At 43.6% G+C, this 22,792-nt stretch overlaps 1 protein-coding gene across 1 annotated transcript in view; it reads right to left on the bottom strand.

Moving 5' to 3' along the window:
• LOC132124639 (copine-8-like) overlaps positions 1-22,792 on the bottom strand; it is a 75,594-nt gene that overhangs the window by 48,686 nt on the left and 4,116 nt on the right. Inside the window, exons 3-6 of the mRNA XM_059535755.1 lie at positions 8,742-8,788; positions 8,551-8,654; positions 3,340-3,379; positions 2,052-2,128 (exon numbers count right to left, since the gene is read on the bottom strand). Of these exons, the coding sequence (XP_059391738.1) occupies positions 2,052-2,128; positions 3,340-3,379; positions 8,551-8,654; positions 8,742-8,788 (268 nt within the window). The remainder of the gene's footprint in view (positions 1-2,051; positions 2,129-3,339; positions 3,380-8,550; positions 8,655-8,741; positions 8,789-22,792) is intronic.

A 22,792-nucleotide genomic window follows, 5' to 3' on the forward strand; every position in this document is an offset into this window, starting at 1 on the left:
TTAGAGCATCAGATCTCTGCTAACTTAAGACATGTCTTTAATCTGCTCTGGATCTATACATGTCCTCTGAGGCACTCACCTAAATTAACCTGAAATGTTCAGCCATCTACCAGGAATTACTTACAATAAAAAAAAATGAGAGAGAGAGAGAGAGGTAGTATCAGTGTAGCTCAAAGCTATAAGCTAATCATATTTAAAAGCAGTTCAAACTTCAATCAAACTACTCTTTTAATTAACCTGATATCACATGTGTGACATCAAGACATTCCCTGTCATGAACATAGCAAAATTATAACATTATATCACGTTTATATGTCTAAGTTTGTTAACTTGTATAAGCACTGAAAATTGTAAATGCTATGTAAACTATCAAAAGGTTCTACTTCGTTCCTCCTGGAACTGGACTATGTTACTTATTTACCTAAGTGATATTCATACAATCTTCACACACACACTTGCATATGTGGTTTATGGGGACTCACGATAGGAGTGTTTTTTATATTGTACACACACACACACACAAAATGCTTACCAGATGATGTGCTTGTTTACAAATTATGCATAAGCTAAATTTTCTGGGTTACTACAGTATATGCTACAAGCTAACAGAATTACATTGAATGCATTGAAAGTATTTATGGGGAAATTACATCGAAACAACCTATGGGAGACATAAATCTTCATTATTTGAATATGAATAATTAAAAGTGATTAAAACAACTTTTGAAAGCAACTTTTATAGTTGTCAAAAGTACACACCTTTAAGTTGCTGTTTGAAGTTATTTTACGCAACTTTAAGTAGCTATATTAATTGAGCCTATGTAAGAAGTTTGATTGACAGCTGATCGGGCCAATAATAATGCTGAATCTGCCATTCTTGTCTGTAAATGTGACTGTCAGGAATGGAAACATGCTCAAAAATGAAATGAATTCATATGCATTTCCATGAGCGATTCAGTGTAGTGCTTTCACTGTAAACGCATCTAAATGTATTTATTTGCTGCAGTACATGACTAAATGAATGTTCAGCAAGGTCTGAGTGAATGAACGAGTGCAGGCAGCTCTGGTTATATAACACTCATCATTCCATATTACCACCCAATGTGTCACCACCAGCACACACATCCATACACACATGATATACAGGGATACATGATGCACAAATATATGTTTATATACGGCCAATTGACAAATAGCATCATTTTTTTTTTAAATGGTAAAATTGATATACTTAAGTATATCATATATAATAAAGGTAAGTATAATATAGATTGCATTAGTTCAATTTAAGTGTCTTATGATGTGACGAATTACTATAAGTCAAATATTACTATTGATTTTGATACTATTCAGCTATTTCGACACTGTCCGTTCCACTAAAGCTTATTTAATGTCAATGTCACCTTTATTTATATAGCGCTTTAAACAAAATACATTGCGTCAAAGCAACTGGACAACATTCATTAGGAAAACAGTGTCAATAATGCAAAAATGATAGTTAAAGGCAGTTCATCATTGGATTCAGTGATGTCATCTCTGTTCAGTTAAATAGTGTCTGTGCATTTATTTGCAATCAAGTCAACAATATCGCTGTAGATGAAGTGACCCCAACTAAGCAAGCCAGAGGCGACAGCGGCAAGGAACCGAAACTACATCGGTGACAGAATGGAGAAAAAAACCTTGGGAGAAACCAGGCTCAGTTGGGGGGCCAGTTCTCCTCTGACCAGCGCATTAAACCTGAAATCTTTATTTTCTGGGGCGCCACACCACAAGACAATAGTAATAGCTGTCCCTTCTCATTACATACAAGTCTGAATTCCCACTAATGTTTAAGGATCCCCTAAAAGAGATTGCTTAATTGGAAATGTCGAAAATTTTGTAGTACATTTATTAAATTAGTTTGATTCTAGAATGGGGTTCTATTCTAAAAATATGTATCACATAATTAGACTGGCCTTAGATATCTTTTTTTTTAGCCAAATTACACAATTGAAATCATATTTTGACACATTGTGTTTCAGAGAAGCATGAAGCTCAAATGCAGCACTTACACAAGGGATCTTTCCATACGACTACCCTGAGAGCCCACCACCTCTCCGAGAGTACAGTACATCTGGCCCAGGAAGTCCTGTAAACACACACAGACGGCAGGAATGGAAGCATTATTCACACTTTATGATTTTGGGGCATTTGAGTTCGAGATAAGTTTCTTTTTATCTCAGTACACATTCAAGTCTACATGAAATCAAAATGGGTACCTATTTATCATTAAATATATAGTATATTAGCAGCTAACATTATATTTATAATATAAGAAATGCTTAGTTACATTAGCAGAAAAGTTGTTTTGGGGCAGAATTTGGAAGAAACACACTTCTTGTTTGAAACAATGTGCATAGATTATTAATTCACAATACGATCAGGATTTTTTCTAACAGATAAAATAAAGTCACAATCGAACTCTGCCAAGAAATATGTCACATTATGGAAATTAAACAGGTTGTGAATGTTTCATGCCTTTGAGCTAGTATTTGTTCTCAGATGGCAACGTTTTGCTTTTTCAAATGAACACTTAATTTTCACGCACATTTAATTTTCAGTGTAAAGTTCATGTTCATGTTCATTCTTCCATGTCAATTAATTTCTTAGATTTCTACCTTTAATATGTCTTGTAGACCATGCAAATGTGTAATAATGAATCAATTAATAATAAAAAATACTCTAAAAACAAACAAATACATAAATAATATTTTTTATTGAATAAAAAAAATATACAATTATTAAAATGGTTTACTTTACTTGATTAGATTTTCATGAGCCTGTGATAATGTGATTCCAGACTACCGTTTAAAACTAATTCAAGTGAATGTAGGAAGGTGTTTAAAAAAAACCTGTTTTAATATGACTAATGTGGGGAAATAAAGAAAATCTAAATAAAAATGAAATAAAATTCCCTGGAATTTTAAAAACATGGAAGAGAACAAGACCATATTCTAGATCAGATCTTGATAGGCTGTGTGAGGACAAAATGTGTGGCAAAAAGGTTTTGCAGATAGAAAGACAGGACTGAAAATGGCAGACTTTCTCCTGAGAGCGCTGATCAGAATGACTGTGACCAGAATCACTGAACATCAATCCCACAGGTGCATTCTAAAATATAGAGTCACCCATGGTTCTGACCCCACAAATGCTTGAATAAATTATGATAAAACTCTCAGTGATGAGTGCCATACTACTGTAGGGCTACAAACACAAAAGTAAACCTGTAAGAAGTCTTCTAGTTCAACCCACACACACACACAGTGTCCATCACCTTTAAATTTACAGGAAAACACTTACATGTTTGGACAGGTTTTCACTCTTTGAGTCAAGGTCATACCTAGAAATAAGAAGAAAGTTCTGTGAATGAGGCTGGGTAAAATTATGTGTAATTTATGTGCCTCAAAATAAAGTGCTGCAGGAATGAGTCCTTAAATCTGGAAACATGTTAGTAATTTTGCACTTCCAGTTCAATTGTTTTTTCAATGGATCTTTGGTTAAATACCTGAAATAAGGTCTGAAACAATATCAAGATACTTTCCGTTTTTATGTTCCCCTGAGGTACAAGATACACCACTCATTTTGAAGTGAGCTGGTGCAAGCGTAGTGATTATGATGACCAAAATAATTTTGATTAGACTAAAACATTATGTTGGCATTACTAGAATTGCATTAGCATGGTTCAAAAAGTGACAGTTAATGAAGAGGTATCATATCGATCACAAGTGCAGTAAGGAGTACCACAAGGTTCAGTATTAGGACCATTGCTTTTCACCCTGTACATGTTACCCTTTGGAGACATCATCAGGAAACATGGAGTTAGTGTTCACTGTTACACACTTTCATTGCAATCTGTAACTATTTTACATGTTGGCATATTGTAACTATTCCTAACTCTTTTACATTTCCATAAAATCCTGTCATACATTTTCATACAATCTACTTACACCCTACTGAGGGTTAATTTCAGGGATGGTGTTAGGGAGGACCTTTATGCTTTTCATTTTTCTTAAAATCATGCATTTTTGTATAGGTGTATATTTTGTAATTGGAATAGGTACGTATATTCAAGTCAAAGTGTATTAAAAGTGTTTAATGTATTTGAATAACAATATAGGACAAATGAAGGACATCATTCACCACTTATCAATCGCCGGTAAAGACTGTTTCACAGACTGTCACACTGTATTAAATTTTTATAACTGGCTTAGGACAGAAGAAAATATTTTACCACTTTAAAAAGGCACACTTTACCTTTAAGTCATGTTATTACTTCTTGTTTTCTGTGTAGCTTTCAATCTAGAAGGTAAAATATTTCAGTGCTTCTGTTTTCTTGTGACATTCTGAATGAACACATGCCTGTTGTTCACCAGAAGCTTAAATGAAACCTCAGTGGGTGGCAACAACCTACATGTTTGAGGAAAACATCTGTCATGTTGGGATACATGTTATTTTCCTCTCAGCATGAATCGACACTCTTGGCTGTCTCTCTCTCTTAGTCTGTCTGCCTCTTTCTTCTTCCCGCTGTGCAAAATGAGCAGCATCAGAACATGTGCAGACATTTCCAGCCACCGCAGGAGAGACCGCAAAGATGAAAACCCGCTTTTACCTGACCGAACATTCATGTTCAAATCTCCTCGTCAATAAGAGCATACATCAGTATGTTTACTTTGATTGTGCCACAGTGTTGTATGTGTGCAACTCTGAGCCAAGAATCTACCACAAAACACAATCTGAGGAGTTTGGTTTTGGCTTGTGCTGGCTCTTGCTATTGATTATTTATGTTCAGTATATTGAAAAATTTGTGTCACCAACAAATTTATAAATGATGGTTACACATGTGTCAATCGTTAAATGACGTCATTGTGTGTAGCCTGCAGGGTGCCGATACTGTATGCGGTTGCTACAGTGTTCTGAGGGGGTTTCTGTTTTGCAGAGGGGTTGCTGGTAACATTTAGGTTCTAAAAGCATTGTGGGAACATTGTTAGTTGAAATGCCCAGTTTTCATGTTGTGATTAGAAATGTATTTAAGGTTACAAAAACATTTTGGGATGTTCAAGTACACTAAGACCATAAAAACATTCCAAGAATTGAGCGTCTAGGAACAACACTGGATGTGGTTAGATTGTTCTGGGTTGTTGTTAAACAGTTGCTAGATGGCTCCAACCTAGGGGTGTAACGGTACGCAAAAATCATGGTTCGGTTCGTACCTCGGTTTTAAAGTCACGGTTCGGTTCATTTTCGGTACAGTAAGGGAAAGAAATGCAAACATTAAACTGCAGGTTGTTTATTACTATAAACTTTTTTTAACAATTTGTTTACACTTTACTTAAATACTTTTTAATAAAATATATATAAAATAAAAAAAGAATAAGAAATAAAATACTGCTGCAAAGTTCTCCACTAAATAAAATACTCTCAGTCTCAAACCAATATCACATAATAAAATATAATGAAAAATGTAAATAAATAACTATGATTACAGTGCAGCATTACCAATCCAAGCTTGTAGGCCTGCTCATATTTAAAAAAATATATAACTTTTCCAAAGTGTAAAGTGCAGCATCAAAAGTTTCAATTTTTAGACCTGCTCAGATTTCGTTATTGCGTTGGACCGATTGGAATTAAGAGCAAAGGTCTGTTTAAATGCCGACGGGAGCTGCGTTTGAATTACAATCGTTTTTTTCCTAGTTGTAGGGATGTTCACACTCGCGTGATACCTTTTGAAAACCTTAGGCCGGTGACACACTGGCATATTGCACCTGTCAAACATAGCCTATTTTGCCGTCAATACTGTTGACAGTGTCCTTTATCAGTAGGCTTTATATTTATGCTCAACATGAATTATAGATATTGTTGTCGTGAAGACAAGATCCTGGTCTGTTGGCGGTCTCCCTCTATGTCACCTACAGCAGCAGTAGCAGCAGCGTACCAGCGCCGCGTCAGGCACCATTCTGGTGTGTAAAGACACAGAAAACGCAAGGCAGCCGTCACGCAACTGACACGCAGCAGAAACGCCACGCTCACGCCACGCAGCCAGTGTGTCACCGGACTTAGAATCAGCTGCAGGGCGGGATTTGCGCTGAACGCGGAGACTTCCGCCACTTAATGTGTTCATTTGGAAACACGAAAATGTACCTATGTTCCGCATACAAAATATTGCATTCAGTCATTCGGTACACACGTGCACCATACCGAAAGCCCTGTACCGAAACGGTCCGGTACGAATACACGTACCGATACACCCCTACTCCAACCACACAAGTTTGCAATACTGTTGGTGGATGTTCGTTGGAGCCGCCGTTGCTGGTAATGACAGCACTTGCGATCAGAGTTGGCACACAATGCTTGGGGAAACGGACCTCGCGTTGGTTGCTAGGTTGTTCTGGGTGGTTGCTAGGATGTCGCAAAGCTGTTCTAGATGGTTGCTGTTTGCTTACACCACCCAGATCGCCATGATATGATGTGTCTTGATCTGAAAAATTTCTAATCAAAATCTCCATGGTTAATAAACAGATGATTCTAAAGTTAGAATTTATATATATATATATATATATATATATATATATATATATATACAGTACAGACCAAAAGTTTGGACACGCCTTCTCATTCAAAGAGTTTTCTTTATATTCATGACTATGAAAATTGTAGAGTCACACTGAAGGCATCAAGGGCTATTTGACCAAGAAGGAGAGTGATGGGTGCTGCGCCAGATGACCTGTCCTCCACAGTCACCGGACCTGAACCCAATCGAGATGGTTTAGGGTTGAGCTGGACCGCAGACAGAAGGCAAAAGGGCCAACAAGTGCTAAGCATCTCTCGGGGAACTCCTTCAAGACTGTTGGAAGACCATTTCAGGTGACTACCTCTTGAAGCTCATCAAGAGAATGCCAAGAGTGTGCAAAGCAGTAATCAAAGCAAAAGGTGGCTACTTTGAAGAACCTAGAATATGACATATTTTCAGTTGTTTCACACTTTTTTTGTTATGTATATAATTCCATATATAATTCCACATGTGTTAATTCAAAGTTTTGATGCCTTCAGTGTGAATCTACAATTTTCATAGTCATGAAAATAAAGAAAACTCTTTGAATGAGAAGGTGTGTCCAAACTTTTGGTCTGTACTGTATATATACAGCTCCAGATCTCAGAGAAATGCAAAAGAGCAGTCTGGGTAAGAAGGGACCAGGTGTAAAACTGACAGGTGTTCACACACACACACACACACACACACACACTCATAGATGGATGTGACATATCCATCAAAATGTTATATTCTGAATACCTGATATTCTGATTATATCAGGACAGGGAGATGATGACATGAGTGATCGACACACATGTGCGCGCACACACACACACACACACACACACACACACGTCACGTGTTAATAAACACTGTATAATGTGCATCATGTGCATCTAAATGATTTGTAGTGGTACGTATGGAGTGGGCTGCTCTAATGGAGGATCAGCAGTGTGTATTTGACCGTATGTGTGTGTGTGTGATGTAGGTGAATAATGCATAAATGTCATTTCTGGGATTCTGCTGTATAAAATGTGCTTCACTGAGCGGAAACAAACCAATACCCTGCAGGCTGTGTGTGTGTGTGACAGAGTATGTGTAAAATCATACAAAACTACATTACAATGTTTCTTGGGAGAACAGCTCTTCTGTATGTGTTGTCTCTGTATGTCAAATGGTTTACAGTCAACATAGAGGTCATTAAATATGCAAATCTGTCAATTATTGGCACACAAGTGAATGATGTGGTCCTCAGATTTTTGTCTTGGAACGATTTTATTTTTCCTTTTTTTTCAAAACAAACAAAAAGACAATTAACTAATACACCTCTACTATGATGGACAGATTTGCAAAATCTGAATTTGTTGTGGGGTATAGATATGTAGATTTGTCATGTGATGTTATTAATTCTTAAAAAGAAAGAGGTGACGTAAAATTATTGTTATTATGATGATGATTACTATTATTATTATATGAAAAAGGTTAAAAATAAAACTATTAAAGTAAATAAATAAAGCGTGTCTAACCAAAATTCAGAAGATGTTTGGCCTGTGGTCCTGTGTCATTTTTTTTTTTTTTTTTAATGGCAAAATGAGATGCAAGATTCATTCAGGTTTTGTTGTTGTTATATATAACTTCACTTTTTACATTGAAAAAAATTAATTAATTAAAATTACATTTTTAAATAATATGTGTACATTCACATGGATTCACCATTGTAAAAAAACAACAACAACAAAAAACAAATACCATTTCAGTCATTCTACTTAAAAAATTCTGGTACAAATCAATGTGTTAATTTATTTATTTTTAACCATTTCTTGTATTTATTTGTGAAATTTACTAAGTAAATTTGCAAAGTAAATCATACACTTTTTTCAGTAAAGATTTAGGCTACAGACATGTTACCACATTTTAGTTAGAGGTTACACCACTTGACATTTCAGGACATCAAATTATTTTTGCATGCTGATTGTACTTACAGGTCAAAGCGCAAATTTTGTCTCTCTTCAAAGAAGTAATCGAGGATGAATTTGTGCACAAAATCTGGATTCAACGAGTTATCGATGACTTCTGTCCTGCCAAACTAAACAATAGAAGGCATAAAAGGCATATTATTTTAAATTAAATCAAAAATACAGATCTGAAAACACAAATTCAGAAAATACTATACCTCTCTCCAGTCCCTGTTCGCCACAGTCTGAGTGTACAGCACACATACTACACAGAAAAGAATATAAAAGATGCATGAAAACTGGCTTGAGACATAAAACACCACCTTGCTGGAAAGAAGAGGGAACATATAGCAGCTCTGGTTTGTTAATTCAGCAAATTAAGAAATCAAATATGCACAAAAAGCAAAGAAAGATGTGTGGAGCTGTTGAGAATACAATTATTGGTTAATTTGTTTCACATGCAGTGAGAAGAGTGTGTCATTACCACACAAACACACACACACACACACACACACACACACACACACACACACACACACACACACACACACACAGACACATGCTCAGAAGTCTCGCCAATTCATATCACAAGCAACGGCAGGCGGCTGAAATAACTCTGAACATCTGTTTGGCTGCCCGGGGGCCTTCCTCTGAACACGAGCCAATACCTGCCATCAGACTGTGTCTAAAAATATGTCTAATTATAAAAAGACCAACATCGTCTGCAGAGCGTGCTTAATCTCCACCTTTATATCAGGTTTGGACCCCAGAGCCTCCTAGAGTTTACAGTGTGTGACAACCTGTACTCATATCTGTCCTGGGAGACGAATGTGTGTTTGTGTGTGTGTGTGTGTGTGTGTGTGTGTGTGTGTGTGTGTGTGAGAGAGAGAAAGAGAAATGTGCGTCAGCTGTCTGCATGCACTGAGAAACTCTTCTAGCTTTCATTCTGTCAGCTGGGTGTATAGAGGCATATGGTGACCTGGACAATTTCCAAAAATACACCTACACAAGAACATGCAGTCAAATTTACATACACAACTACATACTGCCATAGAGAATCTAATGTTTGTCGTCATAGAAATTAGGAATGGGGCTCAACCAGTCTCTAGATCATACCTATAGGACCAAGCAAACTGATCCACAAAGCCATCCAAGAACGCTATTTCACAAGAATGTAGAGTGCTGTGAAAATGTATTTCTGATACTAAATACATACTAAATAGATCTTCAAAAGAAATACAGCATTAAAAAAAGCAAACTCAGTAAACTCTTACAGTTCTCTTACGAGAGTTCTCTCGTACTGCGTCTTAGCTAAGACGCTATGGGAAAAGTCTCTTTTCACGATACACTGAAGCAAAAAATTATCCTTAATTTTGAATTATTGTAAAGCGCATTTGCAGCAGCAAACAGCCATAGGCGAGACGGCTCGCTCGCTCATTGGCTGCTCTGCGGCAACTGCATAAGCCTATCGAGCGCAGGCTGATGCAACATCAGACCAATGACGCTTCGCGCCCTCCATGCCACTTCCCGCCGAAACGGGTGTGGCCTAGCCCTATAAAGGGAGCTCGAAAAGGCTGACTCACCTGATTTTTCATCTCTTCAGCGAAGCTCACGCATCGTCGATCACGAGAAGAAGCAACGCGTTGTCTGATAAGCATCTCAGTGGGACGAGCCATTCCTGAAGCTGCTGGCCAACGCCGCCTTCCACTGCCGTTCCTGCTGCGCTCTCCGGCGCCCATATCCTTTTCAATTCCTTTTATCCTGTGTGTGTTCGCCCTGCGGATGCCCTCACTGCGAGCTGTTGCCAATGGTGACTCTGAGGACTCGCTTGGCTTTTTTCTCTGAGCCTGCATTCTCCGCTGCGGCGCCGTAAAAAGCGCCGCTTCCAGCGGATTCCGGAACTGTCTCCAGCTCAACCTCTCTGCTAGCTTCGGGCAGTGAGGGCTGGACGAGCTCCGGGGATCTCGCGCCTTCTGCTCAGAAGCCCAGCAGACGAGCTGATATCGAGAAGGAGCTGATGCGAGTGCTCACGCTGGCCGCGACGAGCCTCGGCCTCGAGTGGTCTGCACCAGCGCCCCCCTCTCGTTCCCGGCTGGATGGTAGTTTCCTTTCGGGTGAGCGTACTTCTCCGAACTCAAAGCGCGCCCCATTTCTTCCTGAGCTTCACGAAGAGGTGGCAAAGGTTTGGAACGCTCCATATTCAGCGCGAACTCGTTCGTCTGTCTCACTAGCATTCTCCACACTGGATGATGCTAAAAACAGGAACTACCAGTCACTTCCGCCGGTGGAACAGGCGATAGCGACGCACCTTTGCCCGCCCTCTGCTGGACGGCGGACGAAAGCGGTGTTGCCATCTAAAGCCTGCCATGACGTCATCTCTCCTCGCGCGGATCTTTTCTGCTGCTGGGCAGGCTGCGTCTGCACTACACACCATGGCCACGCTGCAGATATTCCAGGGTGATCTCCTCTGTAAGCTGGACGAGATGGGACCTGAGGCTATCTGTTTTGCGGATTTGAGGAGTGCTTCGGATCTCTCTCTTCGCGCTACTAAATCCGCTGCACAGGCCATGGGACGAGTTATGGCCGCTACGGTGGCTGAGAGGCATCTATGGCTGACGCTCTCAGACATGGCAGAGTCTGAACGCACTGCGTTCCTCGATGCCCCGCTGACTCCCGCTGGCCTCTTCGGATCTTCTGTCAACGAGTTCGTTAAGAGATTCGTCGAGGACCAGAAAGCGTCGCAAGGATTCAAGCACTTCCTCCCGAAGCGCTCCGGTTCTGCAGCAAGTCGTGCTAGACCGGCCCCGCAAAGCTCTCAGCCACACCCCGCGCCTCCTGCTGCTTCAGCGCAACAGCGTCAGCAACGCAGCTCGAGACCCCGTTCTCGCTCTACCGGCCGTCGCCCCGCGCCGCGGGGACCACGGCAGAGGATTACGGTGAGGCCGGAAGCCCCGAAGCCATCCTAGCACTCCTAGGAAAGCGCCGGTGTACGAGTCCCGCCGCGGCTCAACTCTCACCCAAGCGCGCGCCGCTGTTTCAGTTCCAGGAATTGTGACTGTCTCAGAGTCTTTTGCTATGCGCAAGCCTGTACAGTTGCCCGCTTGCCTGCACACAAAAACCGTTATCCCAGATATTTCCAGATACGTCCCGGCCACGGCCGATGGTGCTATAAATGTAGTGACGATGTCCACTGCTCAGTGCCCATCTCCACATATAAGCACAGCCCTTCACACAGGGCTCGCGCCCATAAAAGTGACTCAGGTCGATCACGCGCACTACATAGTAAATGTGCCCGCTCCTCAATGCCCACAAACACTATGTCACACACGTCATGTGGTTTCTGTAAAAACTAAACCCGTGCACGTTCGTTCTGCCCAGGCAGACAGCGAGTCAAAAGCAGTAAATGTGCACGCTTACAGCCCACAATTACTCACAGACAACACGAGTCCCACGGGACCCGCTCAGCCCTCCCTCACTCGGTTAAGCACCGTGGAGGGGTCGAGGACGAGCGATCTGCCCGCTGTGATCAGCGCGCTCCCCGCCTCAAATGTCACAGGCATAACGCCCATGTTACAGCACATCGAAGCGCTGCCGTTGCCCAGCCAACAGAGCGCGCTTCGCATCCAACCCTTAGCCATTCATGCAGATGCATGGTCAGCGCTTCCAGGGGTTTCGGATTGGGTGCTAGACATTATAAAGAGAGGCTACTCGCTACAGTTTTTTCGACGCCCTCCGCGCTTTTTAGCGCGCGTCGAAACTACGGTCAAAACAGAAGTAGCACACCTACTTCGAGCCGAAATATCAAAACTGTTGAGCAAAGGGGCTGTGTAGCCTGTATTTCAAGCTCAAAGCGACAGGGGGCTGTACAGCAGATACTTTCTAGTGCCCAAGAAAGACGGGGGTTTCAGACCCATACTGGATCTAAGACAGCTGAACAAAGCATTGGCGAAACACAGTTTCAAAATGCTTACAACCAGGAGACTCCTCGCGCATATTCGCAGAGGAGACTGGTTCATGTCGATAGATCTGAAGGACGCGTATTTTCAAATACAGATAGCGTCACGTCACAGGTGATACTTGAGATTCGCCTTCGAGGGCCAGACATACCAGTATACAGTCCTGCCGTTCGGCTTGTCCATGGCTCCTCGTACGTTTACGAAGTGCATGGACGCAGCGCTCGCTCCTCTCAGACTCAGAGGCATGCGAGTGCTGAACTATTTGGACGACTGGCTGATTCTGGCTCAATCACGATCAGAGCTCGTGGAACACAGGGCCATTTTACTCGATCACCTCGAGAAACTTGGTCTCAGTGTCAACTGGACGAAGTGTTCGCTGAACCCCAGTCAGACGATACTGTTCTTGGGTATAGCTCCGGACTCACGCTCCATGACGGCGCGGCTGTCGCCACAGCGCGCGTTGGGCATTCAGCGCGCAGCGAGCTCTCTCCGCTGCGGCGCAACCTTCTCGCTCAGAGAATTTCAGAAGATGCTAGGTCTCATGGCCTCAGCATCACCAGTTCTTCAGTTGGGCCTGCTACGCATGCGCCCCTTGCAGTTCTGGCTGAAAGCGCGAGTACCGCGCAGAGCATGGATATCCGGTCAGTTGCGTCTCAAGGTCAATCAGAGCTGTGTTACAGCCTTGAAACCCTGGACAGCGAACGACTGGTACCAATCAGGTGTAAGCCTGGGGACTTCCTCGAAAGTGAAAATGGTGTCGACGGACGCCTCCACTTCGGGATGGGGAGCGCTGCTCGAGGGCAGACCGTTCTTTGGCCTGTGGTCAGAATGGGAAAAGCTCCAACATATCAACTGTCTGGAAATGCTGGCAGTAGAGAACGCGCTGACGCGCTTTTGTCCCCGAATCAAGGGCCACCACGTCTTAGTCCGTTTGAACAATATGTCTGTGGTGTCCTACATAAATCGCCAGGGCGGTCTCAGGTCCCGAAACCTGTACAGGTTGGCGGAACGCCTCCTGGTTTGGGCTCAGCGCAACTTGCGCTCGCTGAAAGCGGTTCATGTGCCAGGGCTACAGAATCTGGGTCCAGATAGACTGTCCAGAAACAACATTCCCACGGGCGAATGGTCTCTACACCCACAGACAGTCCAGCTGCTGTGGGAGAGATTTGGCAGGGCGGAAGTGGACCTCTTCGCGTCCCACGAAAACGCTCACTGCCCCGTGTTCTTTTCCAAGAACGAAAGCACGCTGTCACAAAGGTGGCCGCGCTGCCTGCTCTATGCTTTTCCCCCCGTCTCCCTCCTTCCGCAGGTGATAGAACGGGTGAGGGAAACAAGATGCTCAGTACTGCTTGTAGCACCACTTTGGAAGAACCAACCATGGTTTCCAGATTTGATGCAGTTAGCAGGCACTGCCCCGTGGCCAGTGCCGTTGAGGAGGGACCTCCTCTCGCAGGCCAGGGGCTCGATTTGGCACCCTCAACCGGTGTTGTGGTCCCTGTTGTGAGGTGACGGAGGTTCTCTCCTTCCTACAGGAGCTGTTGGATAAGGGCAGAGCCCCCTCCACGCTCAAAGTTTACGTGGCGGCTATCACAGCATTTTCTGAGACAACGCTCGGTCAGTCAATAGGAAGGAACGATTTGGTCATCCGCTTCCTTAGAGGAGCTAGGAGGCTGAATCCTCCCAGACCTCCGTCAGTCCCTGTAAGGGACCTCTCGACGGTTTTGGAGGCCATGAAAGGTTCCCCTTTCGAGCCTATCCAAACGATTAGCCTCAAATATCTGTCATTCAAGACAGTGTTCTTGTTGGCTCTCGCTTCAGTGAAGCGTGTGGGTGACCTGCACGCGCTCTCGGTGAGCCCGACATGCTTGGAGTTTGGGCCTAATGACTCAAGGGTCATACTCAAACCTAGGCACGGTTATGTGCCGAAATCCCTCAGCACGCCCCTTCGGGCTCAGGTTATTTCCCTGTCTGCCCTGTCGATGTAAGGAGAGGATGGAGACTCTCATTTATCAGGTTCTATAACCTGGAGGTTCCCGCCCTGCAAGCAAAGCTGCTGTCGGTATAGTTGAATCAGGGTCCTGATTGGAACTCTGAGATCGCAAGCGCTATGCGCTGCCGACTGTTATATGGGCAGTATTGCGTAAGACCCACATTACCACATTGTTCAGGCCTTGCCTTGATTATGTGATGTCATATTGCCACGTCTACGGACGCTGCTAGATATGCGACGTAGGGTCCCCCCCCCTCCTGTTCTAGGACTCTCTGTGAGTCCCTCTGGTGATTGTGCACTGTAAATCCTGGGCGTCGCTTCCAGGTTTATTGGTGTGTGATCCCTGCATGCACGGCGCTTTACATTGGGTTCCCGTAGCGTCTTAGCTAAGACGTAGTGCGAGAGAACTCTCGTAAGAGAACGTACTCGGTTACTAACGTAACCTCGGTTCTCTCTAGAAGAGGGAACGAGTACTGCGTTCTCTGCCGTGCGTACGATTCACTCTGGTTCGCTTCGGCGATGAAATAAATCAGGTGAGTCAGCCTTTTCGAGCTCCCTGTATAGGGCTAGCCACACCCGTTTCGGCGGAAAAAATTAAGGATAATTTTTTGCTTCAGTGTATCGTGAAAAGAGACTTTTCCCATAGCGTCTTAGCTAAGACGCAGTACTCGTTCCCTCTTCTAGAGAGAACCGAGGTTACGTTAGTAACCGAGTATGTTTTGTTAATACTGAAGCAAAAAAAAGCTTATTGCTCTCCTTACATAAACCCATTTTTGACCCTGAATAAAAAAGAAAAAAGGTAATTGTAAATTTTATCTCACCATTTTGACTTTCTTCTCGCAATAAAGATTTTTTTCTCCCAGAATTGTGAGAGATAAACATGACTGAGAGCTTAAAGGGTTAGTTCATTGAAAAACCAAAATTATGTCATTAATAACTCACCCTCATGTCATTCCAAACCCGTAAGACCTTAGTTCATCTTTGGAACACAGTTTAAGATATTTTAGATTTAGTCCGAGAGCTCTTATCCCTCCACTGAAGCTGTGTGAACGGTCTACTGTCCATGTCCAGAAAGGTAAGAAAAACATCATCAAAGTAGTCCATGTGACATCAGAGGGTCAGTTAGAATATTTTGAAGCATCGAAAATACATTTTGGTCCAAAAATAGCAAAAACTACGACTTTATTCATCATTGTCTTCTCTTCCGTGTCTGTTGTGAGAGAGAGTTCAAAACAAAGCAGTTTGTGATATCCGGTTCACGACCGAATCACTCAATGTAACCGGATCTTCTTGAAACAGTTCACCAAATCGAACTGAATCATTTTAAATGGTTCGCATCTCCAAGACGCAATAATCAACAAATGACTTAAGCTGTTAACTTTTTTAATGTGGCTGACACTCCCTCTGAGTTCAAACAAACCAATATCCCGGAGTAATTCATTTACTCAAACAGTGCACTGACTGAACTGCTGTGAAGAGAGAACTGAAGATGAACACCGAGCCGAGCCAGATAACGAACAATTGACTTGGTGCACTCTTCTTTTGTAGACCTGCTTAAGTTCAATTCGTGAATTAAAATTTCGTGAATTCCCTCTTAACACAGCTAACAAAAATACATAATAAGAACTTTTTAAGAATCTTCTCAGTGAGTTATGAAAACGCTGTTTAAATGTTTTCTGAATGTTCAAAACATCCCTTTTTTAAATGTTGTCAAAATATACTTTTCTTAGATATATATGAACACACATTGATATATATATACTGCGAACATATAAATAAGGGAATATTTCATTCTATCATTTTGCAAACATTATAAAAAAAAATACTTTTGAATGTTCTATGAACACTGTGAAACAAGTAGGAACTAACGTTAAAAAACATCCAACTAAAAGTTCACACTTACATATCAGATAAAGGAAAGAGTATTCTGTCCAAGGGAAGGGCTTCGAGTTCAGAATAATCCCCCAATCCTTGTTTGGGACAACAATAATTGAGGAAGCGGAGTTTGGGTGGTGGAAGGATGCAAGGAACCTCCATCCCATATGGCAAAAACCTATATTTTTTTTTTACTTACAGACTGCAGACAGGACATTCTAATTTAGTATTTTCAGGTAGAGAGCAGAATCCATGTTTCCCACAACTATTGCAAGTTGCCCAGGCACATCAGCACACTTCCACACCAGACTTGACTGTAGGTATGATGGGGACACTGTCTTCCAAACTGTTCCACTTTCAATTCCATCAACAAAATATTCTCCCAGAAGGTCTGAGGGTCATTCATATGTGTGTTTTGGCATAATTCAGATGAGTCTTCTGGGATTTCCATTGTTGCCATTTTTGCTGGTATCTTTCGTATGGGGAAGTCATGATCAGCGACCAGTATGGATCCATCAGCGTTGTCCTTGGGTCTTGTGTGACTTCCTGGATGAGTTGGAACTGTTGTCTTGGAGGTACTTTGGAAGGATGGACACTACTGGAAAGGTTCACTACTGTAGAGATTTTTCTTCTTCTTCTTCTTCTTCTTCTTCTTCTTCTTCTTCTTCTTCTTCTTCTTCTTCTTCTTCTTCTTAACTCTATCCATGCTCTAACCATGGATCACTGGAGTTCAAGTATTTATTTTATTTTTGATATAGTGTGTTACTGGGTGAGACCTTTTAACCAGCTTCATACTTTTGAAAACATTCTATTTAAGCTTTGATTTTATTGATCACTTCTGGGAGTAATCAGGCCTGGTTTATTTCATCTGAACCCTATTATCAATGCAGTTCTATGGATTTAGGAAGTAACTACAGGGTCAAAACTTTGCACATTGGCCTATATGCATTGGATAACTGAAAAACCACTGAATGGTAGTGTACATAAAGTAAAAATTTCACACAAACACAAACAATCCCTGGCCCTTCATAAGGCTTCCAGGGCCTTCATCGTCACCCTCATCATCATGAGCAGTGCTGCAGGAGAGTCCTCTTATATGGAGCGGCACATGTGCTGAGTCTGAGCTGTGCTGACGTGATGGGGCCAGTCACGCAGCGCTACAACTCCTCCCTACATTCACCGGCCAAAAGACGCTGGAATCAGGGACTCCAGACGGCTAAATATAGTCTCATCGCTCGCTGCCTGTGTGTGTGTGGCAGCCACAGCGCTTGATGTCATATTATAGGCTATATATTTGGTGTTTAGGGGAAGACTAATTTCTTGTTGCACTAATGGAGTAATTCAAGTCTATATGTATCATCTGCATTTCATAATGATAAATACAGTTAAAAATGAGATCTATTTAATATCTCACTTATCTCTTCATTGGTATGCAACTACATGTTCTCATAGCGTTAGTGAAAAAGTAAAGTATACCTTGGGTTCAGAATTCAATATGCTTGAAAACTTGCGGTTGGCGAGTGACACTAAATGATTAATGCTCTATTGTGTTGAAAAAGAAGTTACCACATACACTTAACCCAATCCTAAATCAGCATATAGTGTTAACAAAAGTAAATGCGTAATAAAAACATTTTTTCTGAAGCAACCATAGCTTTTATAAGCCTTTAAAGGGAGCATCGGATGAAATGTTTACTTTTTTTTATCTTTTTTGCATTTAGTTAGGTTTCTGGCGTGTCTTCCAGCTCAGCTCATTTCTATGTAGATAGCTAGCTATTTGAATAAGACCACCTCCGAGCCATAAACAGATATAATGACACGCCCCATGGAAGAGAGGGGCGGAGTGAGCAGTAGCTCATTATCATTTAAGGAGAGAATGTCACAGTGTCTGGGTTGTGTCCCTGGGTTTCCACTAGATGTCCTCCTTTCTCACGGTGTCTGTCACCTTATCACTTCCTGTTCCCTTATTTGGTCACCTTCCTCCTTGTTTAGTTAATTGATTGTTCCCCACCTGTCTCCTGTTTCCCCTTTATCCTTCGGTGTATTTATACCCGGTCTGTCTGAGTCTGTGTTACGGATTCCTTGTTTAATGTAATGTTAATTCATGTCCGTCAGTTCTTGCACTTGCCTTGTCTTCTTGTTTGGTTTATGTTTGGATGGATGTTTTTGGTTTCGACTCATGCCTGGACTGTTTACCCTTTGGATTTGCCCTTTAATAAAGTCACATACCTGCACTTGGTTCTCTCTCCTGTGTTCTCTGTAACACCGATCGTGACAGAAGGACTCCGTCACTGCAAGAGCCAGCGGTATGTCGGCTTATGTCTCCTCCCCAGCCACAGTGCGGGAGAGGAGTGGATTTGAAGGAACTCGCCTGGTGGTTTTCCGGGGAACCAGAGGAGGTCGCCGAGGAGGGAGTGGTCGAGAGGATACTCAGCACCGCTCTCAACCAGGGCCGCCCTTCGACCCGGGGCTCGTGTGGGATGGATTAGAGCCACCGTCTCACCATGGCGGACGGAGAGGAGAGAGGAAGCGCACGTCCGCCACAGTGGCGTCACTGCCCATGATGGCCGCTAGTCCAGTGCCACGAGGCAGGATGGACGCCAACACAGCACCACAACCCAAGGCGATCACGAGTCCAGCGCCACGGTGCAAGATGGCCGCCAGCTCAGCGCCAACGCCCAAGAGGGCCGCTGACTCATTCTTGGATTATTTCGCTACGCTGTCCAAGATCCTAGAGATTCCCAAGACGGTTAACGTCATGGCTGCTGAGCCAGCGCCACAGCACAAGATGGCTGCCAGCCCAGAGCCGCAGCACAAGATGGCCGCCAGCCCAGAGCCACAGCACAAGATGGCCGCCAGCCCAGTGCCACAGCACAAGATGGCCGCCAGCCCAGCGCCACAGCACAAGATGGCCGCCAGCTTGGAGCCACAGCACAAGATGGCCGACTCAACGCCTGAGTCTCCAGACAAGGTGTCACCGACTCGCCAACATAGAGGGCGGAGGAGGAGGAGACAGGCGTCTACCGTTCCTCAAAGCCCAGAGGACGTTCCTGAGGCGGTGCCCGATGCTGTTCCGGAGACCGAGGCGGTGCCCGATGCTGTTCCCGAGGCCGAGGCGGTGCCCGATGCTGTTCCGGAGGCCGAGGCGGTGCCCGATGCTGTTCCGGAGGCCGAGGCGGTGCCCGAAGCCGAGGCGGTGCCCGATGCTGTTCCGGAGGCCGAGGCGGTGCCCGATGCTGTTCCGGAGGCCGAGGCGGTGCCCGATGCTGTTCCGGAGACCGAGGCGGTGCCCGATGCCGTTCCGGAGGCGGTGCCCGATGCCGAGGCGGTGCCCGATGCGGTTCCGGAGGCCGAGGCGGTGCCCGATGCCGAGGCGTCTCAAGTCTCCACAGGCAGTCCAGAGTCGAGTCAGGTTCCAGTGAACTCTCCAGAGTCGAGTCAGGTGCCAGTGACCTCTCCAGAGTCAGGGCCAGTCACCGCTGGTCCTCCGGAGTCAGGGCCAGTCACCGATGGTCCTCCGGAGTCAGGGCCAGTCACCGATGACCTTCCGGAGTCAGGGCCAGTCACCGATGACCTTCCAGAGTCAGGGCCAGTCACCGATGACCTTCCAGAGTCAGGGCCAGTCACCGATGACCTTCCAGAGTCAGGGCCAGTCACCGTTGAACTTTCAGAGTCAAGTCAAGTCACTTGGTGGTCTGCTGCTCCGCCCTGTTGGACTCCGGCATCGACCACAGGGGCGTGGTGGTCATCTGCTCCACCCTGGAGGACTCTGGCCTTGACCACAAGGGTGTGGTGGTCTTCTGCTCCGCCCTGGGGGGCTTCCGCTCTGACCACATGGACGTGGTGGTCTTCTGCTCCGCCCTGGGGGGCTTCCGCTCTGACCACACGGATGTGGTTGTCTTCTGCTCCGCCCTGGGGGGCTTCCGTTCTGACCACATGGACGTGGTGGTCTTCCATTCCGCCCTGGGGGGCGTTTGCCCTGACCACACGGACGTGGTGGTCTTCTGCTCCGCCCTGGGGGGCTTCCGCTCCGACCACACGGACATGGTGGTCTTCTGCTCCGCCCTGGGGGGCTTCATGTTGTTTTTTCCTTTTGTTTTTGTGTTAATGTCTGTCTCCTCCCTCCTGGTCTTTCTGTGTTGTGTTACATTCTGGTGCCTGTTCCCCATGTTTTTCTTTTCTGGCCCTCCGTCCCTCCCCCTGAGCCTCCACCTGTCCGCCTCCCTCCTGGTCTGTTTTATGTCTGTCGTGGAGCGTCTGGGAGCCGCTCCGTAGAGGGGGGGTTCTGTCACAGTGTCTGGGTTGTGTCCCTGGGTTTCCACTAGATGTCCTCCTTTCTCACGGTGTCTGTCACCTTATCACTTCCTGTTCCCTTATTTGGTCACCTTCCTCCTTGTTTAGTTAATTGATTGTTCCCCACCTGTCTCCTGTTTCCCCTTTATCCTTCGGTGTATTTATACCCGGTCTGTCTGAGTCTGTGTTACGGAGTCCTTGTTTAATGTAATGTTAATTCATGTCCGTCAGTTCTTGCGCTTGCCTTGTCTTCTTGTTTGGTTTATGTTTGGATGGATGTTTTTGGTTTCGACTCATGCCTGGACTGTTTACCCTTTGGATTTGCCCTTTAATAAAGTCACATACCTGCACTTGGTTCTCTCTCCTGTGTTCTCTGTAACACCGATCGTGACAGAGAAGCACTGAAATGGGTCACTGTGAACAGCGCTTTTGTTTTTTTTTTGTTTTTTTTTACAAGGTAACCAGGGTGTTGTTTTACCTGACCATTGAGGAAAACAAAAGTATGTTACAGACATTTAATAAAGACCCTATAAGAATTATATGAACTTAAAAAAAAACGTAAAAAAATGGGCAGTGATGTCTCCTTTAAGCTTCTTTATTGTTTCACAGACTCGCGCTGTACCAGGCAAGCTACAGAGCAAGTTTACTACAACAGTAAAGCTGGTTATGTGATGCAAATATCAAAATATATTAATTTACAAACAGCACTATGGTAAAAGTGTTTTGACGTGATAGCATGGTATCTTCCAAGGAACTGTGTAAAAATACATATCCCTGTAATATTTCCCAGTAATCGTAATTTGTATGAAAACGAATACAAGTTTTCTGCTCTATTGTTAATTTCAGCTATGAAAAAATCTGACTTCAAACTTTTGTTAAAGGTGACCCATATCCAATATTTGCATTTAGACTACACGCTACACCCAGTCACATTTTTCTTTCATTTTCCCCTCCATCTGGGGTACACTGCATCCAAATCACATTCCAGGGGACGTGGGGGGATCACTTTAATCTGCGGCAATAGTGTTAAAACCACAGAACTGGCAACACTCCCCAGAAAAGCATTAATCTAAGTTGACATCATTTCCATCATTTGCCACTGTTGTTTTTCAGTGATGGAAATGTGTGCTTTTTTTCTTGCTTACACTTTCGTGGGTCACATCCGATCGGTGCTACATGGGATAAGGTCCCTTGAGCTGCATTCACAGCATGTCATAATTACAAAGATGACAACACTTGACGTTATACTCAGAGGCAGAGCCTAAGTAGCACCTAAATCTGGTGTTCTGAACTCTGGCCATCCAGGTCAACTTTCCCGCAGAGTTTAGCTCCCACCCTAATCAGACACACCTGAACAAACTAATCAAGCTCTTCAATTGGCTAAACTCTAAAAGTGGACCACGAGGGCCAGAGATGAGAACCCCATGTCAGACATGGTTTTGTTAACGTGGCGCAATGCAACGCAAACGCGTAAAAAGACAGTATAAGTCATTATAATCTGTTATTATGTCCCAACTGGATGCAACAAATGCCTTGTTTATCATGGGTTTTAATGTTTTTTTTCAGCCAATCACAATGCACTGGACAGCTGGCCGATCAGAGCACACCTCGCTTTTCAGAACGATGAGCTTTGTAAAAATCAATACGTTTCAGAAAGTCGGGGCACAGAAGAGAAAAAATAATGTACATTAAGTGGACCTTAAACCTCATAAATACATTTCATTAAACCAAATACACAAAATAATGTTCTTTTTAGCAACATCATATGACCATTTTAAAACCTTCCATGTGACATCAGTGATTCAACCTTATTTTATGAAGCTACGATGATACTTTTTGTGTGCAAAAGCAAACACAACATGAAGTGATAACGGGTTTGCTACGACATGAGGGTGAGTAATTAATGACAGAATTTTCAATTATGGGAGAACTATCCCTTTAAATCTAATCGTAGTATAAAAAAAATATTATTATAAATATGTTATAAGTTACCTTCAGGGGGAAAATGTAATATTACAAAGGTGTAGAATATGACCCTTTTAAATGAAGGCAGAAAAGAATGTACTTTTCAAACAATATAACTGGCCAAATTTAAAGAGGAACATCGAATTTTCTTAGCAGAGAAATAATCAAAACAAAATATTTCAGAGCATAT

This window comes from Carassius carassius, chromosome 43, assembly GCF_963082965.1.
Source record: "Carassius carassius chromosome 43, fCarCar2.1, whole genome shotgun sequence".
Taxonomy (NCBI): Eukaryota; Metazoa; Chordata; class Actinopteri; order Cypriniformes; family Cyprinidae; genus Carassius; species Carassius carassius.